The sequence below is a fragment of the Tetrao urogallus genome, assembly GCF_951394365.1.
Source record: "Tetrao urogallus genome assembly, chromosome: 1".
Classification (NCBI taxonomy): Eukaryota; Metazoa; Chordata; class Aves; order Galliformes; family Phasianidae; genus Tetrao; species Tetrao urogallus.
The window spans coordinates 75,529,446-75,551,795 of NC_136813.1; the positions used below are offsets into that span (position 1 = coordinate 75,529,446).

Sequence of the window (22,350 nt, forward strand, 5' to 3'; positions counted from 1 at the left end):
GGAAAGAAGAAGAGGTGACAGCAAAGAAGGGTTATACACAGTAAAAATTGAGAATATATTAGATAAAATGCAAACCTCCATAGTAGCATGAAGAAACAATGCAGGAAATAGTCTAACATGCTCCTTCTCTTAAAGACATGCCGAGGGAATCCTATCTTTATCTTAATTCCTCTCAAGGTTTCTGAGATAGGTTACCCCATTCTTCCAATTTGGAGTGAGAAGCAAAATTAAAGTCAAGGCTTTTCTTGCCTTCTAAAGGCTATTTGTTTTTACTCCACAACACAGATCCCTTCCAGTCTCTTAAAAAAATAATAATAATTTTAAAAAAGGGATTCAAGAGACTGTAAGACTGTCTCTCCTCTGTGACTGGTAGAAGCGGCTACTCAGATCATTTCCTCTATAACCCTACTAGACTTTTCCTACTCTAAGCAAGCTACATTAACAAAAGTAGCCAGAGGCCTGACTAAGCATCAAATTTTCTAAACAACTGTCAACTCTCTGTCAGGATTTGGATGGCTGAAAAGCTAAGAATATAACAGCAATGCGGTGTTAGCATACTAACATTCTTGCCATCCCCCCAGTTCTAATAGCATGAAACTTTTCCAGATCTTCGTAGTTTCTCAGGAGGCAGGTAAGTCTTTTTTGGGTGTCATTTCCCATTTCTGTCTCTATAAACAAAGATGCTCCAATCTATCGCTGTCTAAACAACGTAGCACTGCAGTGCAGAACTCACATCTCAGCAAGCTCCTCAAAACCTGAACAAGGGTCACATCACCAAGTTAAAATTCCCGGGAGTCAGCTGTTCTCAACTTTTGGCTGGGACTAGACAAGGGTCTCCTGGTATAAAGCTATTTAAAAACATCCAGAGATCTGAGATTCTCTGTTGCTTCGTGCTTCTCACAAATGTGAGATAATTTAATATTCATGAAGATCAAATTCTCACAACACTGTCTGAAAGCATTTCACACTTCACACACATTTTTCCTCTATGGGCATATAAGAAATATTAGCTTTCTCAAGACATTTCAAACATACCACACTGCTGCTATGCCAGTTACAGGCCCTTCGAGAGCAACATTCTGAAATGTACCAAAACAGAGTAGCTCAAACAGGGATTAAAAAGCGACCACAACATCAGGCTTAATTCACCAACGTCCACAGAGCTGCGCTGGCATCAAACCAAGATTCTAAATCAGAAAGAGATTTGGGGATGATAAAGGGCTGTGTAAACTAAAGCTGTTAAAACCAAAATAAACAGCTGTGATAAAATTAACTCCATTCAAAGCAGGAAAAGGATTGTTTTAAAATGACTTAAAAAGGCAGGAAAAAATGCAATACATTGTGAGTTTTACAGAGCTTTCTATTTTAAGGTATTATTTATGAGTTTAATTTTTGTTCTGTTTTCTGGACTGTTCTGTCTACAGACATCCTATGGCACTGGGGAAAAAAAGACTGTGCCAAGTGTGAGCCAATGATGCTTTGGCTCTCTGAGCTCTTCTTAGACCAGCTCTGTTAAGCCACGTAAAGGTCAGCTGTTCACAGACACACACCTGAGACTACGCAAAGAATCTCCTGATTTGGTCTGGCAGTCAGAAAGAAACACTATCAACTGTGTTTAATACAGTAAAGAAGTGTGTAAATGAAACTTATTGGGTTTTCTGCCTTTTATGGAAGGGAAGGAAGGCAAGGGGAAATGTGTTCTTTCCTTCTATTTAGAGAATGGCGGTGTGGAGCTACTGAGTGACCAATCTGAATGATCAAGAAGATGAAGCTATACATGGCAACCACAGCAAATGAGACAGGAAGCATCTTTCTTCCCTTTCTTCACACAGAAGCAAAGGGAGACCACACAAATAGAGCCTATCAGGTGTTTCTCTTCAGCTTGCTGTCCATAAAAGTCCTGTATTTTGTTGAAACCATCTCTAACAACATTATGTAGTGTCAGTTAAGAAAAGCAAAAACAGAAAAGGAAATGTGATTTTAGAAACGACCACAGAATAAAGCTGTGATACTCCTCCGTAATTACAGGTTAATAAATTCCATATTGCTAAATAAAATTTTTTGCTTCATAAGCAAGTGTGATTTTAACATAGATCACACCAAAAGTAATGCCTCCTATTTATTTCCATTGAAACAACAACAAACAGCACAGTAACAATATTTGATAGAGCAAATTCTCAGCTCCAAAACACTACTTTTCAATACAGTCATCTCTGTTAGCCATGTATTTTCATCAGCAATGAACAAGAGACTGCATGCTGCACTCAATCTGCACCAGTAAAGATGACCCACTGATGCTGTCACCACTGATGAAATAAATGTACCACCCAGCCCTCATTGTGTTCACATCCACTGCTGGTCTCTATAAAAGTTCAGCAAGCATTGATGAATGTCAATGGGTACAATTTTTTTCTGCATGGAGAAACTCAGTTCTACAGTTTTGCTTCATCCACACTTCCATGTCAGACACCATCGTGTCTACTGCCACAAAGCAACAAAACATAGACATAGACCTGTTGGATCGCATCCTGGGGAAGGCCACAAAAAAAATCCAAGGGATGGAACTCTCTCCTACAAGGACAGGCTGAGAGAGCTGGGGCTGTTCAGCCTGGAGAAGTGAAGGCTCACAGGTGACCTGATAGCAGCCTTTCAGTATGTAAAGAGGAGCTACAGGAAAGAAAGGGATGGACTCTTTAGCAGGATCTGTGGTGATATTACAAGGGGAAATGGTTTCAAGCTTGAAGAGGGTAGAGTTAGGTTAGATATACGGAAAAAGTCATTTACAGTGATGGTGGTGAGGCACTGGAACAGGCTGCCCAGAGATGTGATTGATGTCCTATTCCTGGAGACTTTCAAGGCTAGGCTGCATCAGGCCCTGGGCAACCTGATCTAGCTGTGGATGTTCACTGCAGACTAGATGGCATGTAAAGGTCTCTTCTTTTAATCCAATCAAAGGATTCCATGATTCTATGATTCCACAAAAGGTAATGGGATATTGGTGGGAAGATTCAACCTCTACTGCTGTACCACCACCATTCACTCTGACATCATGGGGCAACATCATAAAATAGAAGACATTACCTTCATAGCAGCCCTTGTACACGTACAAATGGCTGGTGCAGACCATCTCAATATTAGTAATTATTTGTTCTCAGTTACACTCTTTCAAGAAATGCAACCTAGTAACCCAAACATTCTGTCATCTCCTTTCAGCACATTCATTTTTCTTACCACAACAGTTCTTGCCATGTAACAAACAGCCCCAAATTTTTTATGCTTTCACAATTAATCATGCAGGGACAAGGGGAGCAGTGTCCTGCACCATGTAGCAGCATGCATTATGGGCAATGCAGTGCAAGCATCTACTGCAGCACAAACACAAGCCACCAACACAGAAATTGGTGGCTTCATCTCATCCCCAGCCATTTCCCCAAGGACCATAAAAGCAAACAGAAACAATCATTCATTCATAAGTTTTACAGCTGTACTATCGCATTCTTCATTTTGGAACACTTTTTTTCCCATCACGCTCGGTCTCACCAAGTACAGGAAGAAGTCATTGCATGTAAAAGAACAGATAAGCAAACACCCACCAAAAGAATTCTTTGTCTGACACTCACCAAAAAGTGGTCTTTTGTGAGACTTGTGGAAAATCACTTGTTGATGGGAATCTGAATCTTTAAAATGATTTATTTTCACCCCAGTCAACATAATTGTTCTACCCACCAACCCCAGTCCCTTGGAATCCATACATCTTTCTTCAGAAAACAGAAGAAATTTCTTAATCAAAATTTTTTCCCTCACCGATTTTTTTAATATTGTTCTTCCCCAGATGTTATTTTCCATTGTAGCAGCTGTGCATTTAAGATAAGTTCATCAAGTTAGAAATTGAATTAAAAATTTTAACTGTATTCTCTTCAGAGCTCTTAAAATGCACATTCTGGTTCCTTGTTTAACATTGCTCACAATCAGCCACTTTTAAATGCAGATAGTTAATAACATCTTAGGTATATCAACCACACTGATTTCTCTGAACTCTGGCCAGCCACTGTTCCTCAAGAGGTAAGAAAAAAACAAAAGTAGTCGAGCAATAGAAAACACAATTAAGATTTACTCACGAATACTTCTGTTTCAACGATCCTGTCTCATCTTCTTCCGTTATATCTAATATCTATTACTGACAGCATTGTGGGTCCATGTGTATGGAAAGAGAGGCAAATGTTTGTCAAACCAGGCATTGAATCTGCCTTGTTCCTCAGCTGTCGCATTTTCAAAGGAAAAGAAAGTGAAGGAAGAAAGAAAAATTAAACCAGTAAAAATAAAATCCCTTAGAAATCTAAGAAGCTTTTTTTTTTTTGTGGAGCGGCAGAAAGCTCTTGGATGAGAGAAGAGGGGCCGCGATCAATAAAACTACAAGTAATTCGTTGTTGTGTGTTCATCCAGCGTAAGCAGCAGCAAAAAATTTCTGACAGCAGGTTAATGAGCAGAATGCCAAAGGAGTTTAGAGCTACTGCTGAGTGGGGCTTGGCATCCTAATGATGAAAAAAGCCATGTCAGCTTGTGAAGGCAACACCAGCTGCTTATGCAGGAGACATTCTTGCATATTTCAGAGAAAATATCTCCAGAAGCGGCTACAAACTAATTCAACAGCATTTAGCTATTCCAGGCCTTGGTTAAGTAACAAAATTTCTTGCAAAATGGCTTTCAAAATAAATTATTTCAGCACCTGGCATATGTGTGTAAAGTGAAAGCTCTAAGCTTGATTCAGAAGGTGAGCAACGCTTCATGCAATGCAATACAGCGAATCAAAGCACCCCTTGGGCATAAGTCATCCAAAGCTGTGTTCTGACTTAAGCTTAACTTATGGAGCAATCAGAAACCTGTGGGTTGTTTTAAAATGATTGTTTAAAATGACATTCCTAAATGAAAACAACCCTATGAGATGTCTCCACCGGAGACATAATAAGTATGTGGGCATTTGCCTAAAAATAAGGCCCACAGATAAGATACAAAACAGAAATAGCTGGCCGCTCCCTCAGCTGAAAATGAATATGCAGGAAGAGAGCTGCCAATAGACGCAACAGGAAGAATAATGAAACATCCTTTTTGGATGTTAGTTTAGGAGATAAAATCTGTGTAAGTAGAGATGCCAACACTTGCTTTGTTTAAAACTGTCCCAAATGATCTGATTTTCCTTACTATCCATTTCAGTCCCAGTTCTAACCCAGAAAGCAACAAACGGAGCACAAATGTAGCTGGACTTCTGCCCTTCTAAGATGCACTTTTACTGAGAAAGCAAGATACCTCAGTAGCATAAAAAACTTGCCATCAAGCGCCAAGGGAAGTAGTATTAAACCAGACATCTTTGGTCAGCTTGGAAAACAAAGCTCATAAAAGGGTTTGTCCAGGGCAACATAACGCAACCTACCGGTTAAGCTGTCTTGCAGCTAGTTAACAAGAACACCTGTAGATTCCTATCCAGCCATGCAAGCTTCAAAACATTTGATAAAATTTATTTTGTGCAACAAGGCATAGATCACGGGCAGTATTGTTATCAAGAACAAAATGCAGTGCATTTCCAGCGCAACAGGAAAAGTGATTGAGATCTTCCTGATTTTGCTTAGGCTAACCCTACATAACTGGAGAAAAGAGGGAAGGCTAGTGGATGGCAAATGAAGAAGAGTAGGGCACAGACAGTAGGTTTCTACAAAGCTCTGGAAGGCAATGTGAGGGCAATGCTGTCCACAAAGATTAATGTTGAGAAATCAGGGCTCCAAAGTCAGAGCTAGCATTTGATCTGAAGCTAAATTTTGAAATCAGAAGTCAACACACTGGAGATTCACTCTGTAGTTCCTTCTTATCTTTATCAGGTAGGTAAATATCTTCTCAAAAACAGAGGGGATCTGAGAACATGACGGTCTAAAATCCTGCAAGAAGCATGCTTGTTGAGTGAGGAAGTTAAGAAGACTGTAAGATGAGATGCAGCAAAAAAAAATATGTGAGGGCCACCAGTCAGAGTCTGCTTCACCCAGAAGAAGAGCTTGGTTTGAAGACTGAGAAGGGTTGCAGAAAATAGGGGAATTCTGGTAGATAGAGAGAATACGGAACTCCTGTTCTTCTTCAAACAAGAACATACAGTGAAACTTATCAGCATTGAAGACTACCACTTCAACTGTTTTACCCTTTGCTGTGAATATGCATAAAACAGAATTCCACAGAGGAAGGAGAGCAAATGCTCCCGCTCAAAAAAAAAGAGGAAGGGCAATACAGCTTGGACAACCTGAACAGAAAGCTGTCTGTGATGAAATTATAAGTCAAAGTTAGCACAACATCCTGTGCACCGGAGGGCATGACTGAATGCTTTGTACTCAGTCACACTGAATGTGACTCAGTAGGATCTCCTTCTGCTACATTTCTGGATGAGGAAGCAGGTGGAAGGACAGATTTCCATCTTCCTCACTTCCTCAGTCTTGCATCTGATTATCACCATCCTCTCTTCTATATTAACAAGAGTAGTAAAAGCATATGAAAAGCAGCATATGTTTCATGCTTCCAAAATGCAGAAGGCAAAAACCTGAATATGAGATGAAAGTATCTTTGCATCTTTTACCTACTTCCTTGGCAGAACAAATCTATCAACCAAAATGCTGTGAGTAATAGCTGTCAAAGACAGAATGCCAAAAGAGGAGCATGCAGTAAATTAAAACAAAGCAAAAAACACGTTGTTCTTAAAAAAGGCATAGCATATTGAATGAATTTAGCAATCGTAATGAGAACTTTATTTGTAGAGCAGATGGAGTTTTAATTCAAAGACTTGTGATTATTACCAATTCCATTACCACGAATTGCCATTTCATATTTCAGGTGGCAAAAATGATAAGACTAAATAGTGTTTATTCCAATCCATAGCAAACCCAAATATCCCATGTAATTCACAATCTGTTGTGAGCTACACACATACATTATACGGACATATAACATACACATGCACAGAAGAACTGAGTGCATTCCCATTGCATTAAGGCTAGGCAGCTCATTAGCAGCAAAGTGACTTTAGCTTACAGACAAATATACACAATTTAAGTAGCCATAAATGAGTAGCAGTATAGGGAAACCAAACAGGTACTCAGGACTAAAGCTATTGCTTGTTGATTTTGAAACACACTCACTGTTATAGCGTCTGTAGCTGTCAATCTTTGCCGGTGCCACTCTGTACAGAATTGTCCCTTCAAAGGCAGATTTTCCTGACAGCAAGCAAGAGAAGGAAAGAGGAAAAAAAAGGAGGAGGGGCGGGGTGGGGGTGAAAAGATCGAATAATGGTAAAAAGAAGGGAGAGGAAGAGGTTTTAATCTGTATTTTCAGTCTCTAACATTTTTAAAGCCTCATTATTGCAAAACAATGAGAATATTAACAAAAGTATCCGATTGTACATGAAGTTAAAATATTCTTACTGCATGTCTATCAGATAAAGAATCTCATGATTTTGCTGGGGTTGTTCTTCATAATGTCCAACAGAACGCATTTTTTCTTAGGTTTTATCTGTTGTCCATCATGTTGCAAAACTTGCAAATGAAACGATTTGCCTTATTCAGCCTCTCCACGGAGCACAGGGGAAGCCTGAAAGAAGTTAGTACTGCAGTGATGTACTCACAGTGGCTCAACAGTCCTGATGCAGATGCATTGAACAAGCACAGCTGAAATCCAAAGAGGGCACTGAAACACTCAAATTTCTTTAATATACCAGGATCCTGTGAGCACCAGAAATACTGCATTTTTCCATGAGGACTTGTTATAATTGTTTTTGACTCAGGGCCTGGTCTTAAATAATGCTTAGCCAAACTGAGCACCGAAACCTGAATAAAACAGTTTTTTAGCCAGTGGCTTAGCTGGCTGTATTGTCACACATTAACAAATATATATGCTCATATACATAAATACACAAAACCAAATTCCACCTCCTATTCAGATATTTAAGATAAAGTTCTCACTATCAAAAGCATGAATTTCTTCTTTTTTTTTTTTGATAACAAGACAACTCATGTTCTGACAATTGACACAAATTCAAGTGAAGGCAAAAGGTAAAAGCACCCGAGTTGTTCTGTTGTTTTTTATTATGTTAACCCAAGGTACCCAGGCAAGCCCAAGAATGTATCAATGTCAGCTTGCTGACAATATATCTAGGTGAACCATCATAAAAATGAGTGTCTTCAGTAGAATTTTATAGCAAAATAGTGCACATGAATTTTCTCAATATAGCATCTACCCATTTTGGAAGCAAAAAATGTAGATTTTTTTCTTGCACATCATTCTGTTGGATTTTTCAGAAAACAAAAGCTAAACTTATTTATACATTGTAAAAAGCAGTTTCTTTGCTTTGTGTTTGTAGTTCAATTAACAGCAAAATATCTTCCTTGTGTTATTTTTACAAAATAAGGAAGCCAAAACGCCACAAATTCATCTTCTCACCTTGCTTACACAAGATACCATTAAAAGAAAGCTATTAAAATATTCAAGCTACAATTAAGAAAATCCTAAGAGAAAGATATATTAAGCTTCGTGACAGTGAAGAGTCAGACAGAAAGGAACAGATACCAGAAAATTTTAATTGAAAATACAGTAGGTTGCCCGACTGAAGCATCAGCTGCTGTCACTGATTCTAGCTCTTGCAATCATGACTTCTCAGTGGCCATCACTGACAGGATCTAAGCAGAGTTGATAGGGCCTGGCAACTTCTGAACAGAAGGACAGGCGAGGCTGTTCTTAGACATAACTGAGACATAACAAGCCTCATTTATCTTTTGATCTTGTAACAGTCTCACTTTCAAATCTGCTAAGCACCTACTATCCTACTATCTGCTATCTCCTATCTATACCTACTACCTACTATCTGCTACTACCTACTATAAAGCATAGTTCCCGGCCCCTTCAGTTAAGGGGCTAATAAAACCCACTGTATGTTTTCTCAGGCACTTCCAAAACTAGCCCAGGCATTTAAAAAAACAAAAACAACCACAGATTTTTGTTCTAAAGCATTTTCTGAGGTTATTGGTAGAAGTGGAAAGAAACCAAGAAACCAAGGTAATTCATTCTGGGCATATGATCTGCTGTGAAACGTAAACGGACACAAAAACAGACAGCATCTTTTTCCCCATTAGATCTCTGTAGGACATACTAGAAGAAAAGAAAAATGTGTACGTTTATTATTTTTGTTCCTAAAAAGCCAAGCTATACAACTTCACTCTCTTCTGTTGAGATCATGAACAATTATGTTTGTGCCTTCAAAAAGATTCCCTCCAGAGAGGGTCAGTAACATGAAATTAAAACATCAAGTTTAACTAACACATAAACTACCAAGTTAGCAACATGCTTGTGTTTGCACAGCATCCTTTCTCCAAAGATCCCATGCCACTCTGCCAAGCCTTGCACTCTATTTCGTTAGTTATGCTTAAGAGTTTAAGGTCACTGCTCAAGATTGCAGAGCTGGAATCAAAACTGTTTTAGGACCCCCTAGGAGCTGTGTAGAACCTCAGTGACCACCCAAGGTTCTGTTTCAATGCACAGGTAAAGCCTCTTGGATCCGAGTGTTGATCCAGAAAAAAACCTTAACAATCCAGAATTCATATTCAAGATTTCTGACTTATAAAGTCCTATGATGGATACAGATTCAAACAACGTCTCTGGAAAAAAATAAATAAATAAATAAATTCTTGCAGATTTGACGTGCTGTCATGTCTTTTAACTTAGGAGGGGGGAGTTGATATTACCTAGAAAGTTATGTTTGCCTTATGTCCAAATCTTCCAGACTTTAGCTGCTTTTTATCTTGCTGTGTTTTTAGAAATAAACACAGATACTTGAAATGAGATTATCACTCCTAGTTGTATGTATAACCTTGTAGAGTTTTGTAATCTCATTATAAAGATTTTCAAATACAGACAGGGTACCTGAATATAGCCTCATAAAGCACCATGTGTAATGAGTATAACACCTATAAAAATTATATAAAGCATATAGAAAGTACTGAGCTGGTGCACAATTCCCTACTTCTTCTAGGGAAATACAGGTCCTAAATTGGCAGTGTTACTTTAAGAAAAATAAATGAAAATAAAAAAGCAGTAAAGCCCCCACAAGAACACCAACATTCCTTGAATCCCTTTTTGTCTCTTTGAGGGCTTACAGAATTCTTCTGGTTTATGACATTAGAAAACGGATATGAAAGAGAGGGGAAAAATTATCTCTCAGGTAAATCTTCAATTTAGTTAAAGACACAAAACCAATATCTTTGTTGCTGGTATCTTCTCAGTACAAGTCCTACAAGGGATAGCTGGCAGTCACCACCGCTAGCACACAAAACTGACAGTATGAATTGAGTATATGCTGGCTGGGAGGTTGATGGAACAATCTAATGTTTTGTGTCTGCTGTTATGCTCTCCAATGTGTGCTTTTATTAAAAGACACTTTTAGGATGCTCATTATAGACAATTATCAAACTACCTGGGGAAGAAATATTTATTTCTTCATAGAGATAGAATCAAGGCATTCCATCCCTAACAGTATCACTTACCTTTTTCATTCACAGGCTACCAAGCACTACAGAATGCAGAGCTAGCACTACATCTATACAATTAATTCTTCCAACACTTGCTGTTTTTATAATGACACAAATTCATGACAGCATATACGAATTACAGGCAGCAGCTTGCCATCTTGCCGAAGTGAGCAGATTCACTTAATGCCCATCTTTCTTTTCCAACACACTACAGTTGTTAACTTTTTTACACACGTTTTCATTTGGATAAAGAAACATTACCTGTAAACACCATTAGCACCTCTGACCACGTAACTAGGTCACCTGTGCCACTATATGTGAATAACAACTCTATTGCAAAACCAATAGGAAATATTTTCATCATTGCATACACCGGTTTTCTTAGAATCCTATCTCTGTGTGACAGAATAAAGATGATAAAGTTGCCCTAAATGGAAAAATGAAAGAATAAAAAAGGCAATAAAAAAGAAACATTGTAACTTTCTGCCTCTCACTGGCAAAGTGAGCTACAGAGGCTTTGGTAAACTTGAGCTGAAATAAGCTTTCAGAGATTTTGGGAGCCCTTTCAATTTTGTCTGTTGCAAAGATCTCAGGAGAATACTACACAGCAATGAATACCTGCACTGCTGAAAATAGTAATTGACCGTAAAGGAAGAATTTGGTAGGTAGATGTGGAATTATCCTGAAATACATCAATACAATTGACTTTTTTTTCTTTTCGCTAAGGATTCCAAATCAATCACTAAATCAGGATGTAACAGACTGTTTGAAAAACAGAAAAAAACACGAAGACCAACAAGTATCCATTTCATAGAAATGCATACTTTTGGTTCAGGTTATTCTTCAAGGAAAGCTATAAACAGGGCAACCCACTACCATGCTTATACTGTCGCAAACTTAATTACCAAACATGCTTTTCACCTGCAGCAGTACTGGCCCACTGTAAGTGAGAGAACAAAGTCCATGTCCCATTTCTGGCCTTTTTCCCTTTGGCTGCTGGGGCACTGGGTGGCGGAGGTGATAGTAACATGCTCAGCACCTGGAGGGAAAAAGTGCCGCATGTCCCACACCAATAATTATGAATCCTTAAGTCTACCGGAGTCATTGAAGAAGGAATGGCACTTTAATCCCTCATTTAAATAAGCGTAGCCACTTTGAAAATGTTTGATTACTTTGCTCAATTTCACATCTAGAGACAAGAAAAAAATCTTAATTCATTTGGAAAGACAAAGCTGATAGTCATCATTGCCCTCCGTGTCCTCAATCTGTTGCAGCTGGGCAAGTCTTAACAGAACTCAAGTAGCATCGCCAGCATTACAAACCAAGTAGCATGGCCAGTACTCACTTAGCATCATCACTTGACACTTTCACAATATAAATGAAGAATAAAGCATTCAAAAATACTTCCAAGAAAGAGATGAGAATGCAACTACCTTCGCAATATGTTGGGAAAGCACACAGATGTACATAAAGAACATGAAGAATTATTTCATTTTCTTACTTGGCTTTACTTGCTCTTCCTGTGCTATTCCAGCATCATCAGAATCAGACAGTTCCTTTATGAAGTTGGAAGGAAACATGCCCGTCTTTCCATTAAGGATACCTTCCCACCAGCCCTCTTCTACCTGCACCAGAAACAAATTTTTTTAAAATTAAGAATGTTGTCACACCATTAATACATAAATATCAGAAATCTACAGAGAATAAACAGCATGAATGCACATTTAACTCTAGAAAGACTTACAAGGAGATACTGAAATAATTAATGATAATATGATCAGAAAGAAGAAATACTTCCTAGCTGAACACCAAGAGAAAGTATTTAAAATTGACAAACTCCTTCCTGTGTAACCCATTCAGGATAGAGTGTTGTATAATGAAATGACAGCCCTTAGAAATCAGATGCCTGTAGGTTATAACGGGACAGCAAGGAATGACTTATTAGATGAATCAGCCTAAACGCATCCTTGACAGATACATATTTTTCATCAGTCAGACACTGCTCATTCATCACAGAAATGACAAGGGAGGACAGCATCAGTCTGTGAAACATCAGGCTCCTTGTGTGACCCATCTCTTTCCTGTTCCCTTTCAAAGAAGAATTATCAAAATGGAAAGTTGCATTTCAAGGTGAGTGTGCTCACACGTACTGTCAGAAAAACAAACCAACCCCACGTCTTAAACAGAAGTTTATTTTTATTGAAAAAAAAGCTACTTTGTTTCACTAATTAGCAAAATATCAAGTTCTTAGAAAATGAATAATGCATGTCATTATATAACGCAAGTAAAAATTTCCTCAAACTACAGAGGAATGGTTGCACTTTTTTTCTACTCAGCTACACGTACAATCCTACTGTAAAGGAAACAGTTATTACATCAGGAATATGCTCTGTGTTTTTTCTTCATCTTCTTCAGCACATTTCTTGTCCTTCTGGTTTGATAATTTGTTTTAATTTGAAAGCAGTTCAGCCTAGCACAGCTATTCCATTTAATCTCATTTACCTGCCCATGACAAATTTTCTCTTTTTATTTCTGATGCATGAGTAATATTAGTGAAGTCAAGCACAACTTTGGCAATAATAGCTATTATCTTGCTGATACTTCAGAGAGTACAGTACATATAAATCACCCATGACTTGAATGGGGTGAAGGTTTTTTTACATGATGGTCTCAAAGTCTCTACGCGCAAATGTTTGCTTTTTCCCCCTCCAAAGTAAAGAAACACAAAACACAAACAAAACTGAAACTGTATGATCCGCAACACTTGGCCATCTCTACAAATTATGCCTTTAAGTATCAATATATTTATTTATCTTTATAAAATAAACATGGCAGAGACTCTTTGAGCTATAAACTTTCTCTGATGCGCTGCTCCCAGATGGCTCCATTGATTTGAACTAAACATTAAACAGAAACTGCATTAGCTGATTGACCATTAGATTAAGCACTGTGGAATTACACAGCTCCCGAGTCCCCTGCTTTGCAAGCTGTTGCAATTGCTTAACATAAGGTGATCTATACCACTCAGTTCCATCTTTACCTCAAGTAATTTTTCTCCTGCCTACTTCTTCTAGAGTATCACTTCAGTTTTCCTGCAAATTAACATTAGCACTCTTGATGCAGTGTATTGATGTGTGCAGCCATATGTATACGTATAGAAATACACATACACAAAAATCAAAAGATATCTAAATTGGATGCAAACAGAGCATTCAGTAGTTGCTAAGCTTTCCAATTGGTACAGGAATGAATAATCTGAAAATACCATATTGTATTTAATAATTTTACAAATTCAAAACAATTCTGAAGACAGAACCAGCTTCTTTCCAAATGACATTAACAAGATATCATAGGCCCAGACCAAACTGCACCTCCAGAAGATTTATTAGGAAATTTTCATTAAAAGCACCAAAAGCTGCAGGCGTTATTAAATGCTATAGCTAAATGACAGAATCTTTTATCAGTCTCAAAACATGCCAGCTAGAGATTAATCCATACAATAAAAAACCCCCTGGAATACCCTCAGGATTTACTCATCCCAAATTGGGGCAATCCATTGCCATACGGTTTGAAATGTCACTATAATTCCCAGCCAATAAAATCTTACAAATGAAAATCCATTATTCATGGCGGTAATCCATCTGGAGGTACAAACACTCAATGAAATTTGTTACTGAACTATTATAACAAAGTGCTCTCGGGATTTACGTATCTGGGTCCTAATTTATGCTCATTCATGTGCTGAACAAAACAGGAAGATTTGAGTACTGAAGTGACTAGAGTCACTAAACTGGAAAAGAAGGTCTAGAATTCATAGCATCATACACATCAAATATAAGCTCAGCCTGAATACAAAGATTTTGTTTCAAAGTTAGAAAACCAATCATTCCAACCTGCCCAATGTAAGCAGCTACAACATCACATTTTAAAAGCAGCAACACATGGAAGCTGTCTGAAAACACTTCCTTAGTCTGTTTCATGTATTTAGGGAGTTAATACACACACTTGCCTGCAACACAGTCAGTGGCAAATGTGAGGCAGGACAGATCCAGTAGCAGACAGCTACATGCCTTCCAATGACTGAATGGGATGGAATGAGACATGAACTACAACATAAACAGAGGGTTGTGCACTTCTCAAGAAACACTTTCCATTAAGAACCCTCACTTCTGGGACTGGAGGGGAAATTTAGTCCACATAATAATTATGCAACACAAATATTCTGTCAGTATCATTTGGATTTTTTTTTTTTTTTTAATTTTAAATGAAGGAAGTATACTTGTATCATATTTTTAATTGAGTTGCTCATTTAGTAGACATTGTTTCATGTAAATGCATTTTTTTGGAAGCTGTAAAATAAAAATACAGTTGAAAGTCTTTCAAATTTTACTGATTTACTTTATTAGAAACTGAGTGCTTAATCAAATTGTGCTTGTTATAGTTACTTTTACTTTGAAGTAATAAAACTAATATAAGTAACAAATGATAATGAAATGCTCAAAATAGTTACTGTGGAAAAGGACAGAGGAAATTACTACAGAGAATTACATGGATGAGACATTCAGACACACAATTGGAAGTACTCAAAAGGGTACAGATGTGCTAGGACATTTAGCTTCTTGAAATCAACCTGTTTTCATATATAAAGTACAAAAAGAGAAGATAATGCGACATAGCATAATAGTTTACTTCAGACTGTGAATAGTTTTATTCTTCAAAGTCATGTAACCAAAGAAAACAAAAGCAGTTCAGTATGTCAACAGGATTCCAAGATTAAGCATTAACATTAAGATTTCCAAGAGGAGATGTTACCTCTTTGGTTTTCTCTTCATGGTCAATATAATCAATGTCAAACACCTCTCTTTAAAGAAAGGAATGTCAGAGGGCACATCAGCCTGATCTGTAGTGCCCTGAATTTAGTTTTTACAAGCCTGCAAGCACTCCTCCTTTCAAGAACTTGGCACTTATTCAGGACAGGATAGTAAAAAGAGTTGGAATGTTTTGGCCAACTATCAGTGAATGCTTGTTGGAATATCTTGGGCTGATACAACTATTTGCTTCCACTTTGCTGTGTAATTAATAGGCCACAGTTGTTAAACAATTAAATTGTTTAGCTCTTTGGAAGATTAAAACCATTAAACATTTGTTTTAAACAATTTAAGTTCAGCTCTTTGGAATTGCTGACTTGAAGGATGTTTCCAATGAACTGTATTCACTTATTCCACAAGATTTTCCACTTCAACTTTGCCCATTAGGGTTTAGCACTAATAATAGATGACATGGCTCACCCTAGGGGAAGCAAGGTGGAAGGCTTTGAGTCAGGGAAACTTTCAGGAGAAAGAACGTTTCCCTGGATATGAACTGAGTCCTTCTGTGCTGTTAAAACTAAAATATAGTCCCAGGAATAAAAGCAATGCCTGAAGCAGGTAATAAGAAGGATCAGAAGCTGAAGATCAACAAAATCTATTCTGCTTAGAGAGAAGCAGAACACAAAAAGCAAAGAAACAATCCTCCCTTATTTCCTAAATTCTGAAGGAAGATCTTGAGCTTGAAAAACAGAAGTAAAGCTACATTAAAAGGAAATTTATAGAAGATTTCCACACAGTGAAATAAATTTAACATATTCAAAGCCAATGGGAAAAGATATTTTGTAAACAAGACCTCAGTTGAACATGGCTCTTACAGTACCACTTGATGCCTTGTTCTGAGACTGCTTCAGGAACAGTCATATCCATGAGATGCTGCCCAGTCCTTGGAGTTCTGCTAATGCACAGCTTGAATCTGTTCAACAACACTGGTGCAAAAGGGAAGAACTGAAAACTGCACAAATTGTTGTATGGTGGGATTCATTCAGTCTCTGAGTTCTTTATTTTACAACATCAAAACGTTCCATGGGTTTTGTTTTGCTGTTATTCTGTTTGATTGACTGTTTAACATAATTTTCTAGGTAGGAAACTCAGGGACAGAGAAACTGTCAGAATGTACAGAATGACCCTATACAGAACCACAGGTATTTGCACCCTCAGATCCACAGGAGTGTTGCCCATCACATAAACTTCATGAACTAGAAATAGTCATACAAGCCCTTGCGAGCTACCTGCTGGGAGACGATGAGAAAAAAAAAACACCTTTCCACACAATGTCTCAGAAAAGCAATCAAGAGACTTGAAACTTCAGCTTTCACTCCCAGCTGCTTTCTTGTGGTATTCTGAAATTGTGGCACAGACTGTCTCTTGTCACTATTAAAGAGTTCCCCTTTCAACTCTGCAGCTGTCAAAATATGTTAACTGTAGGGACAGTCCAGCTCAATCCCCAGTATTCACCTTGTTCTTGGAAATGGGTCAAACTATTTTATGACATTTCAAAGAAAAAAACACTCACCAACCTTGCCCCAAAAGGAGCACCTGATCTGTAAAAATCGAGTCTGCATTTTTTATAATTTCAAATGAGTTTTTTAATAGGATTTTATCATGTAATATATAGCAACGTTAATTGAAAGTCAAATAATAAGCTCTGTATATTACAGAACATCTCAGTTAAAGACTTATTTGTGAGTTTAAGTCCATGTATTACACTTTGCCAAAAGGCTCCCTTCTCTGCAAGATGAGGTGATGAGGTACTGCCATACATAGCAGTACAACGAGAAAAATTCCAAATGAAAGCAGTCTCAGCACTGTTGAATGACATTCCAAATGTCCCTACTTCAACGCTGCAGGTTAATTGTCTAGCATCCTTCAGAAATCTAAGGGTGAAAGTCAACTGGAATTCAGCTATCTGCATTTAATGAGACAATTAGTTAACAGTTGTATTTTGGCACAACTGTAATTAGTCATAACTAATCAAGTATGAAAATTACAACAAATAAAAAGCTATCAATCACTCACTAAATGTGAACATAAACAATAAAGAAAATCATAGAAACATAGACTGGCTTAGGATGGAAGGGATCTTGAAGATCATCTGTCTCAAACCCCCTGCCATGGGCAGGGTTGCCAACCACCAAATCAGGCTGCCCAAGATCCCATTCAACCTCCTCTGAATGCCTTCAGGAATGGGGCACCCACATTCTCTCTCGGAAGCCTATACAAGTTCCTCATCATCCTCTGAGTAAGAAATTTCTTCCTAACATCTAACGTAAATCTACCCTGTTTCAGTTTAAAGTCACTCTCCCTTGTCCTATCACTATCTATCTGTGCAAAAATTCAGTCCCTGTCCTGCCTGTAAGCTCCTTTCAAGTAACAGAAGGCCACAAGTAGGTCTCCTTGGAGTCCTCTCTTCTCCAAGCTAAAGAAGCCCAGCTCCCCCACCCTTTCTTCACATTTGTGTTCCAGCTCTCTGATCATCCTTGTGGCCCTCCTCTGGATCCACTCCAACAGCTCTGCATCCTTCTTCTGCTGGGGGCCCCAGGCCTGGACACAGTACTCCTGGTCAGGCCTTACAAGAGTAGAGTAGAGGGGAACAATCACCTCCATCTCCCTGCTGCCACCCCTCTTCTGATGCAGCCCAGGGTACTGTTGGCCTTTGGGCTGCAAGTGCACACTGCTAATTCACCATTCACTCTTACTGCCACTCTCTTACTGATGCAGTATGCTTACTGACGCACCACGTTCTGTTTGCAGCAGTCCTGGGAGCTGTGCTCCTGAGGGGCTGCTTCTGTAAGTGCAGGGTATGATGCCACTGCTCCTGGCCCTGTCCCTGCTGCATCAGAGCCGCTGCCATGCAGAAGGCAGTGATGCCCAGTAGCTCCCTGCTGACAGGAATTTGGTTGCCCCTCTGAGGCAATTCCTTGCTTCAATGCAGAATGTGACACACCAGAGCTGTCCACCTGCAGAGAAGGATTGTTAGGGGTGGTTTTACTCCACCCCAATGCTTCTGCCATTAGTTTCAAATGTATTTTTTATTTAAATCTGTTCATTAATGTCTCATGGGTATCAGTCTCCATAGTAATGGGAAGCTCTAGTTTAACCAGAAACATTTTTATCTACTGTCATGAACGTTTGATCTTATTATAATTAATTTCTATTTACTAGAATAAATTAGAAGAAACTGTGAACATACAGCCTTCAAGGATATATATCTGGTGACATTATAAACCCCAAAGCAAAATTCACACTGTTTTTTTTTTTTAGCAATTCAAATTCTCTCAGAAAATAATAAAAAGAATTGTCCAAATCAATTTTTTAATGTATACAAAAGGTAACCCTAGATTCTCAAAACTTGCACTTCCTTTTGCTTCAATCCACTAGATTGAAGAGATTGTAGAGCCCCAAACCATTTCTACCACATTGGGAACTTACGATACCAATAACATCTACCACTACCACAGACATAAAAGCGCTTTAAAAAAGTTTCTTATTTAACCTGTTGGCCCCAGGAAGAATGACATGCAGCAGCCTTAGATGCCACTACACCTCTGGTTCTTCACAGCTCTTTGAAACAAATTTGGAAGAAAGGAAGCCGTCCTCATGGTTAGAATGCCACCAAGCACTATTAGTGCAAGCCATCCTCACTGGGGGCTGGGTAAACTTGGGCAATGGTGGAGCCAGCTGAGAAGGTGGCTTGCATTCCCTTCTGCCAGCCCCCTTCTCTAGTAGTAACCTTTAAGAGGAAAAAGGGAGAAAGCTAGATCTGAGCACCTTACACTGCTAGGGAATCTCAGCTCCAAAAACTGCATATATTAACAGCTAAGATTTTTCTCATTCCTTTTTAACAAGTGTCTGAGCAGAACTCTTCTCTTCAAATATGAACCCAGATTAACACACCACAACAGGAAACAGATTTTCTTTGCAAGAGGGAAGCTCTAATGGGTTGTCAACTGTAAGTGACATTTTAAACACATCTTTTGCTAAATAACAGCATAAAGATACATAGACAGACTATTTTGATCTAAACAGTATTTGTTCTAGTTTGCCAAAACTCAGTTAGGAATATAATTATTTCCAACTAAACCGAAATCCATAGCAATCTGAAAAGACTGTGTCCATTTAAAAGCAATTAATTCAACTGATACCATTTTCTGAGGGAAACACCACAGCATGATTTGGGCACTTGAAAAAAAATCTTCAGACATTTTTGTAACTCAGGAAGCTCTTACCTATCTAGCTATTTATTTATTTATTTTTAAAATGTCTCTCACTTCACATAATGTATTTATCATTTGAAATAAGCTCTGGCTGACAATTTAAGAACACTGTGAATGACATTCCAATGCAACGATCCTTTATACAGCATATCTATAAGCAGAAGACATTCAATGACATGAATATGCTGGCTGGTGCAACTTTTTACATGAAAAAAGAAGTAACAACAAGGCATTCAACATCAACTGTTCATTATGAACCACAAAGGAAAATAAAGATCATATAATTATACATTCGGAGGTAATTACAATCTTTTCTCTAAATTCCTTTATTTTCCCTCTTCCACTTGTTGATCTAGTTCTATTTAAAAGAGCCAATGTCCTGAGTTGTATGAACATGCCAGATGATGCCTAAAGCACAGCACCACACCAAATCAAACCCAATGTTTGAGAGCGCTGTCCAGACGCTCCTTGAACTCCGGCACTCGGGGCCGTGCCCACAGCCCTGGGCAGCCTGTTTCAACCCCCAGCTGCCCTCCCCTGACGCAGCTCCACGCCGTTCCCTCGGGCCCTGTCGCTGTCACACAGAGCAGAGCTCAGCGCTGCCCCTCCGCTCCCTGGGAGGAGCTGCAGCCGCCCTCAGGCCTCCCCTCAGCTCCTCTGCTCTGCGCTGAGCAAACACAGGGGCCTCAGCTGCTCCTCACACGTGTATTTTCTTTAACTTCAGAATGAGCAAATTGTCCATGTTTTTTTTCAATAGCAGCAACTCAAGGCACAGTTATCTGTTTAAGACTGCCAAGTCTGTAATCAGTAACCCAAAATCGTGCCTGCCCTTAACTACAAGCATGCACACACAGGGAGAGAAAAGTTTCACTTCCATGTTTCTACAGCCTTCAACACAAATATCTGCAGTCTGATCTGGTTTTAAAGAAATGTTATTTACAGCTAGGTTGTTCAAATTTCTAAGAATACTAGAGATGCACTTCATAAGAGAAATCTAGCATCTCACACAGATTATTTAACCATATGAATAATTATTCAGAAATAATTCTAGGTTGGATATGATGAAGTGGTTTTTATTCCACTACTTTACTCTTGAAAGACGTAGACTTAAAACTTCTAAGTAGGGCAACTGAAGGAAGATGCTTGTGTGGCCATGTGAGGTCAAACGCACTTTAAATTGCGTAATGAAAACAGCTCATGTGCTACCAGGAAGCTCATTATAACATCAGGTTTATATTATCTTCAGATACACTCTTAAGTATCTTACAGTCTCAAGACTCTACATTACAATCCTGCTCACAGACAGAATAAGGTTAGTTAGTGACACAGTGCCTGGTTCCAGGAGAGCAATGTGCAGAGCTGGTGTGTGCAGCTGGGTTCAAGGGAAAACAGTGAACACCAAGCTTCACATTCAGATGTGCCAATTTACTTTCTCCTAAGAAAATACTCAATGTCATGAAGACTGCAGTAGAATTTATATTCTTTTAGAACTGATTTCCAAAATGGCAGAAGCAGGAAGAACAAAACTAATTACATACCCTTGACAAGAAAATATTGACTTATCAGCTGCTGAGTAACAGAAAAAAAAAATCCTACAAACAAACATTGCAAGCTTAAACTCACCTGTTATCAGATGCTTGAGCAGACTAAGCTTTCACATCTCCTTAAAGCTAAGTGAATTAGGACTAAATAAGCGTTGTGGTGCAAACCCCCAGGCATTCTGTGATCTCAGAGTATGCATCCACTATGTTTTTGCCTTTGTGCAAGTGCAGTGAGCTGGGACATTCAGGCACTCCCTGACCTTGTTCCCTGAATATTAGACTGACCTGAGAGGCATCAGGACCGTACCATCTGGGAGTACTGGAACTGTATGGTTGAGTGGAAGTTTCAGGGTTGCCTCACTTGGATTGCAGCCAGAATGGAAAGTTTTCTGACTCAGTTGCCTCACAGTCCTACAAATAATGGTCTTAAGCAAAGAGCCCTTTCAGCTCTCAGGATGGCAGCAGGCTGTGATCCTTGATCTTACATGGACTGGAACCATTATCTGGCATCTAGAGATTCACTGCTGACAGACATCGACGAAGCAGAGCCCTCTTTGGTGCACACCCTGATCATCCACTAAGAGCTGGCAAAAGGGAAGGGTGAGTAGTTCACTGGTGTGGGGGTAAGCCCTGAAGTTTAGAAATTGAATTTAGAAACATCCTTCCAATACTCTTTAGTAAGTCACACGTGAAATCTGCCACTCTTGAGCCTTCAAGTAAGTCACTGTATTTGATTGTAGGAAATCCCATTGGATTTCTGTGTTAAATTGGCTGATTAAGAGCCACTGGGAATCATACAATTTGGTCTCCCGATTTATCATAAAAAAATAATAAATAATAAATCCTAAATTCCTGCTAAGCCAGAATTGACTGAAAATCTGTATGTACAAATTGGCATTGTTGGCAGGATGGCAAAGAGTATCATTGATTACTTACAGAGGCATGGTATGAAACTGAACCCCAGCTTCCAAGAAGAATGAACCCGGAATGACTGGTATGATAGGAAAGAGGCAGAGAAGCAGCTGGATGCTGCAGGTGGTTCTATAGAGATAGGGAGATATTTGCAAAATGCTAGGTTTCTATCTAGATGTTAACAAAACTTAAAAGAAGCAAGACCAAAAAATGGAAATAGAAGATAGGAACACAATTGAGTCATCATTATCTTTAAAGTTTAACAGCT

At 38.7% G+C, this 22,350-nt stretch overlaps 1 protein-coding gene across 3 annotated transcripts in view; it reads right to left on the bottom strand.

Moving 5' to 3' along the window:
* Nucleotides 1-22,350, bottom strand: part of SH3KBP1 (SH3 domain containing kinase binding protein 1) — a gene marked incomplete at both ends in the record, with an annotated part of 217,316 nt that overhangs the window by 80,620 nt on the left and 114,346 nt on the right. For 2 of the 3 annotated variants that reach the window (XM_079541895.1, XM_079541897.1), the window contains 2 exons: nt 7,170-7,244; nt 12,049-12,172. In XM_079541895.1, coding sequence (XP_079398021.1) covers nt 7,170-7,244; nt 12,049-12,172 — 199 coding nt within the window. The remainder of the gene's footprint in view (nt 1-7,169; nt 7,245-12,048; nt 12,173-22,350) is intronic. The other variant, XM_079541896.1, reaches the window with a different exon arrangement.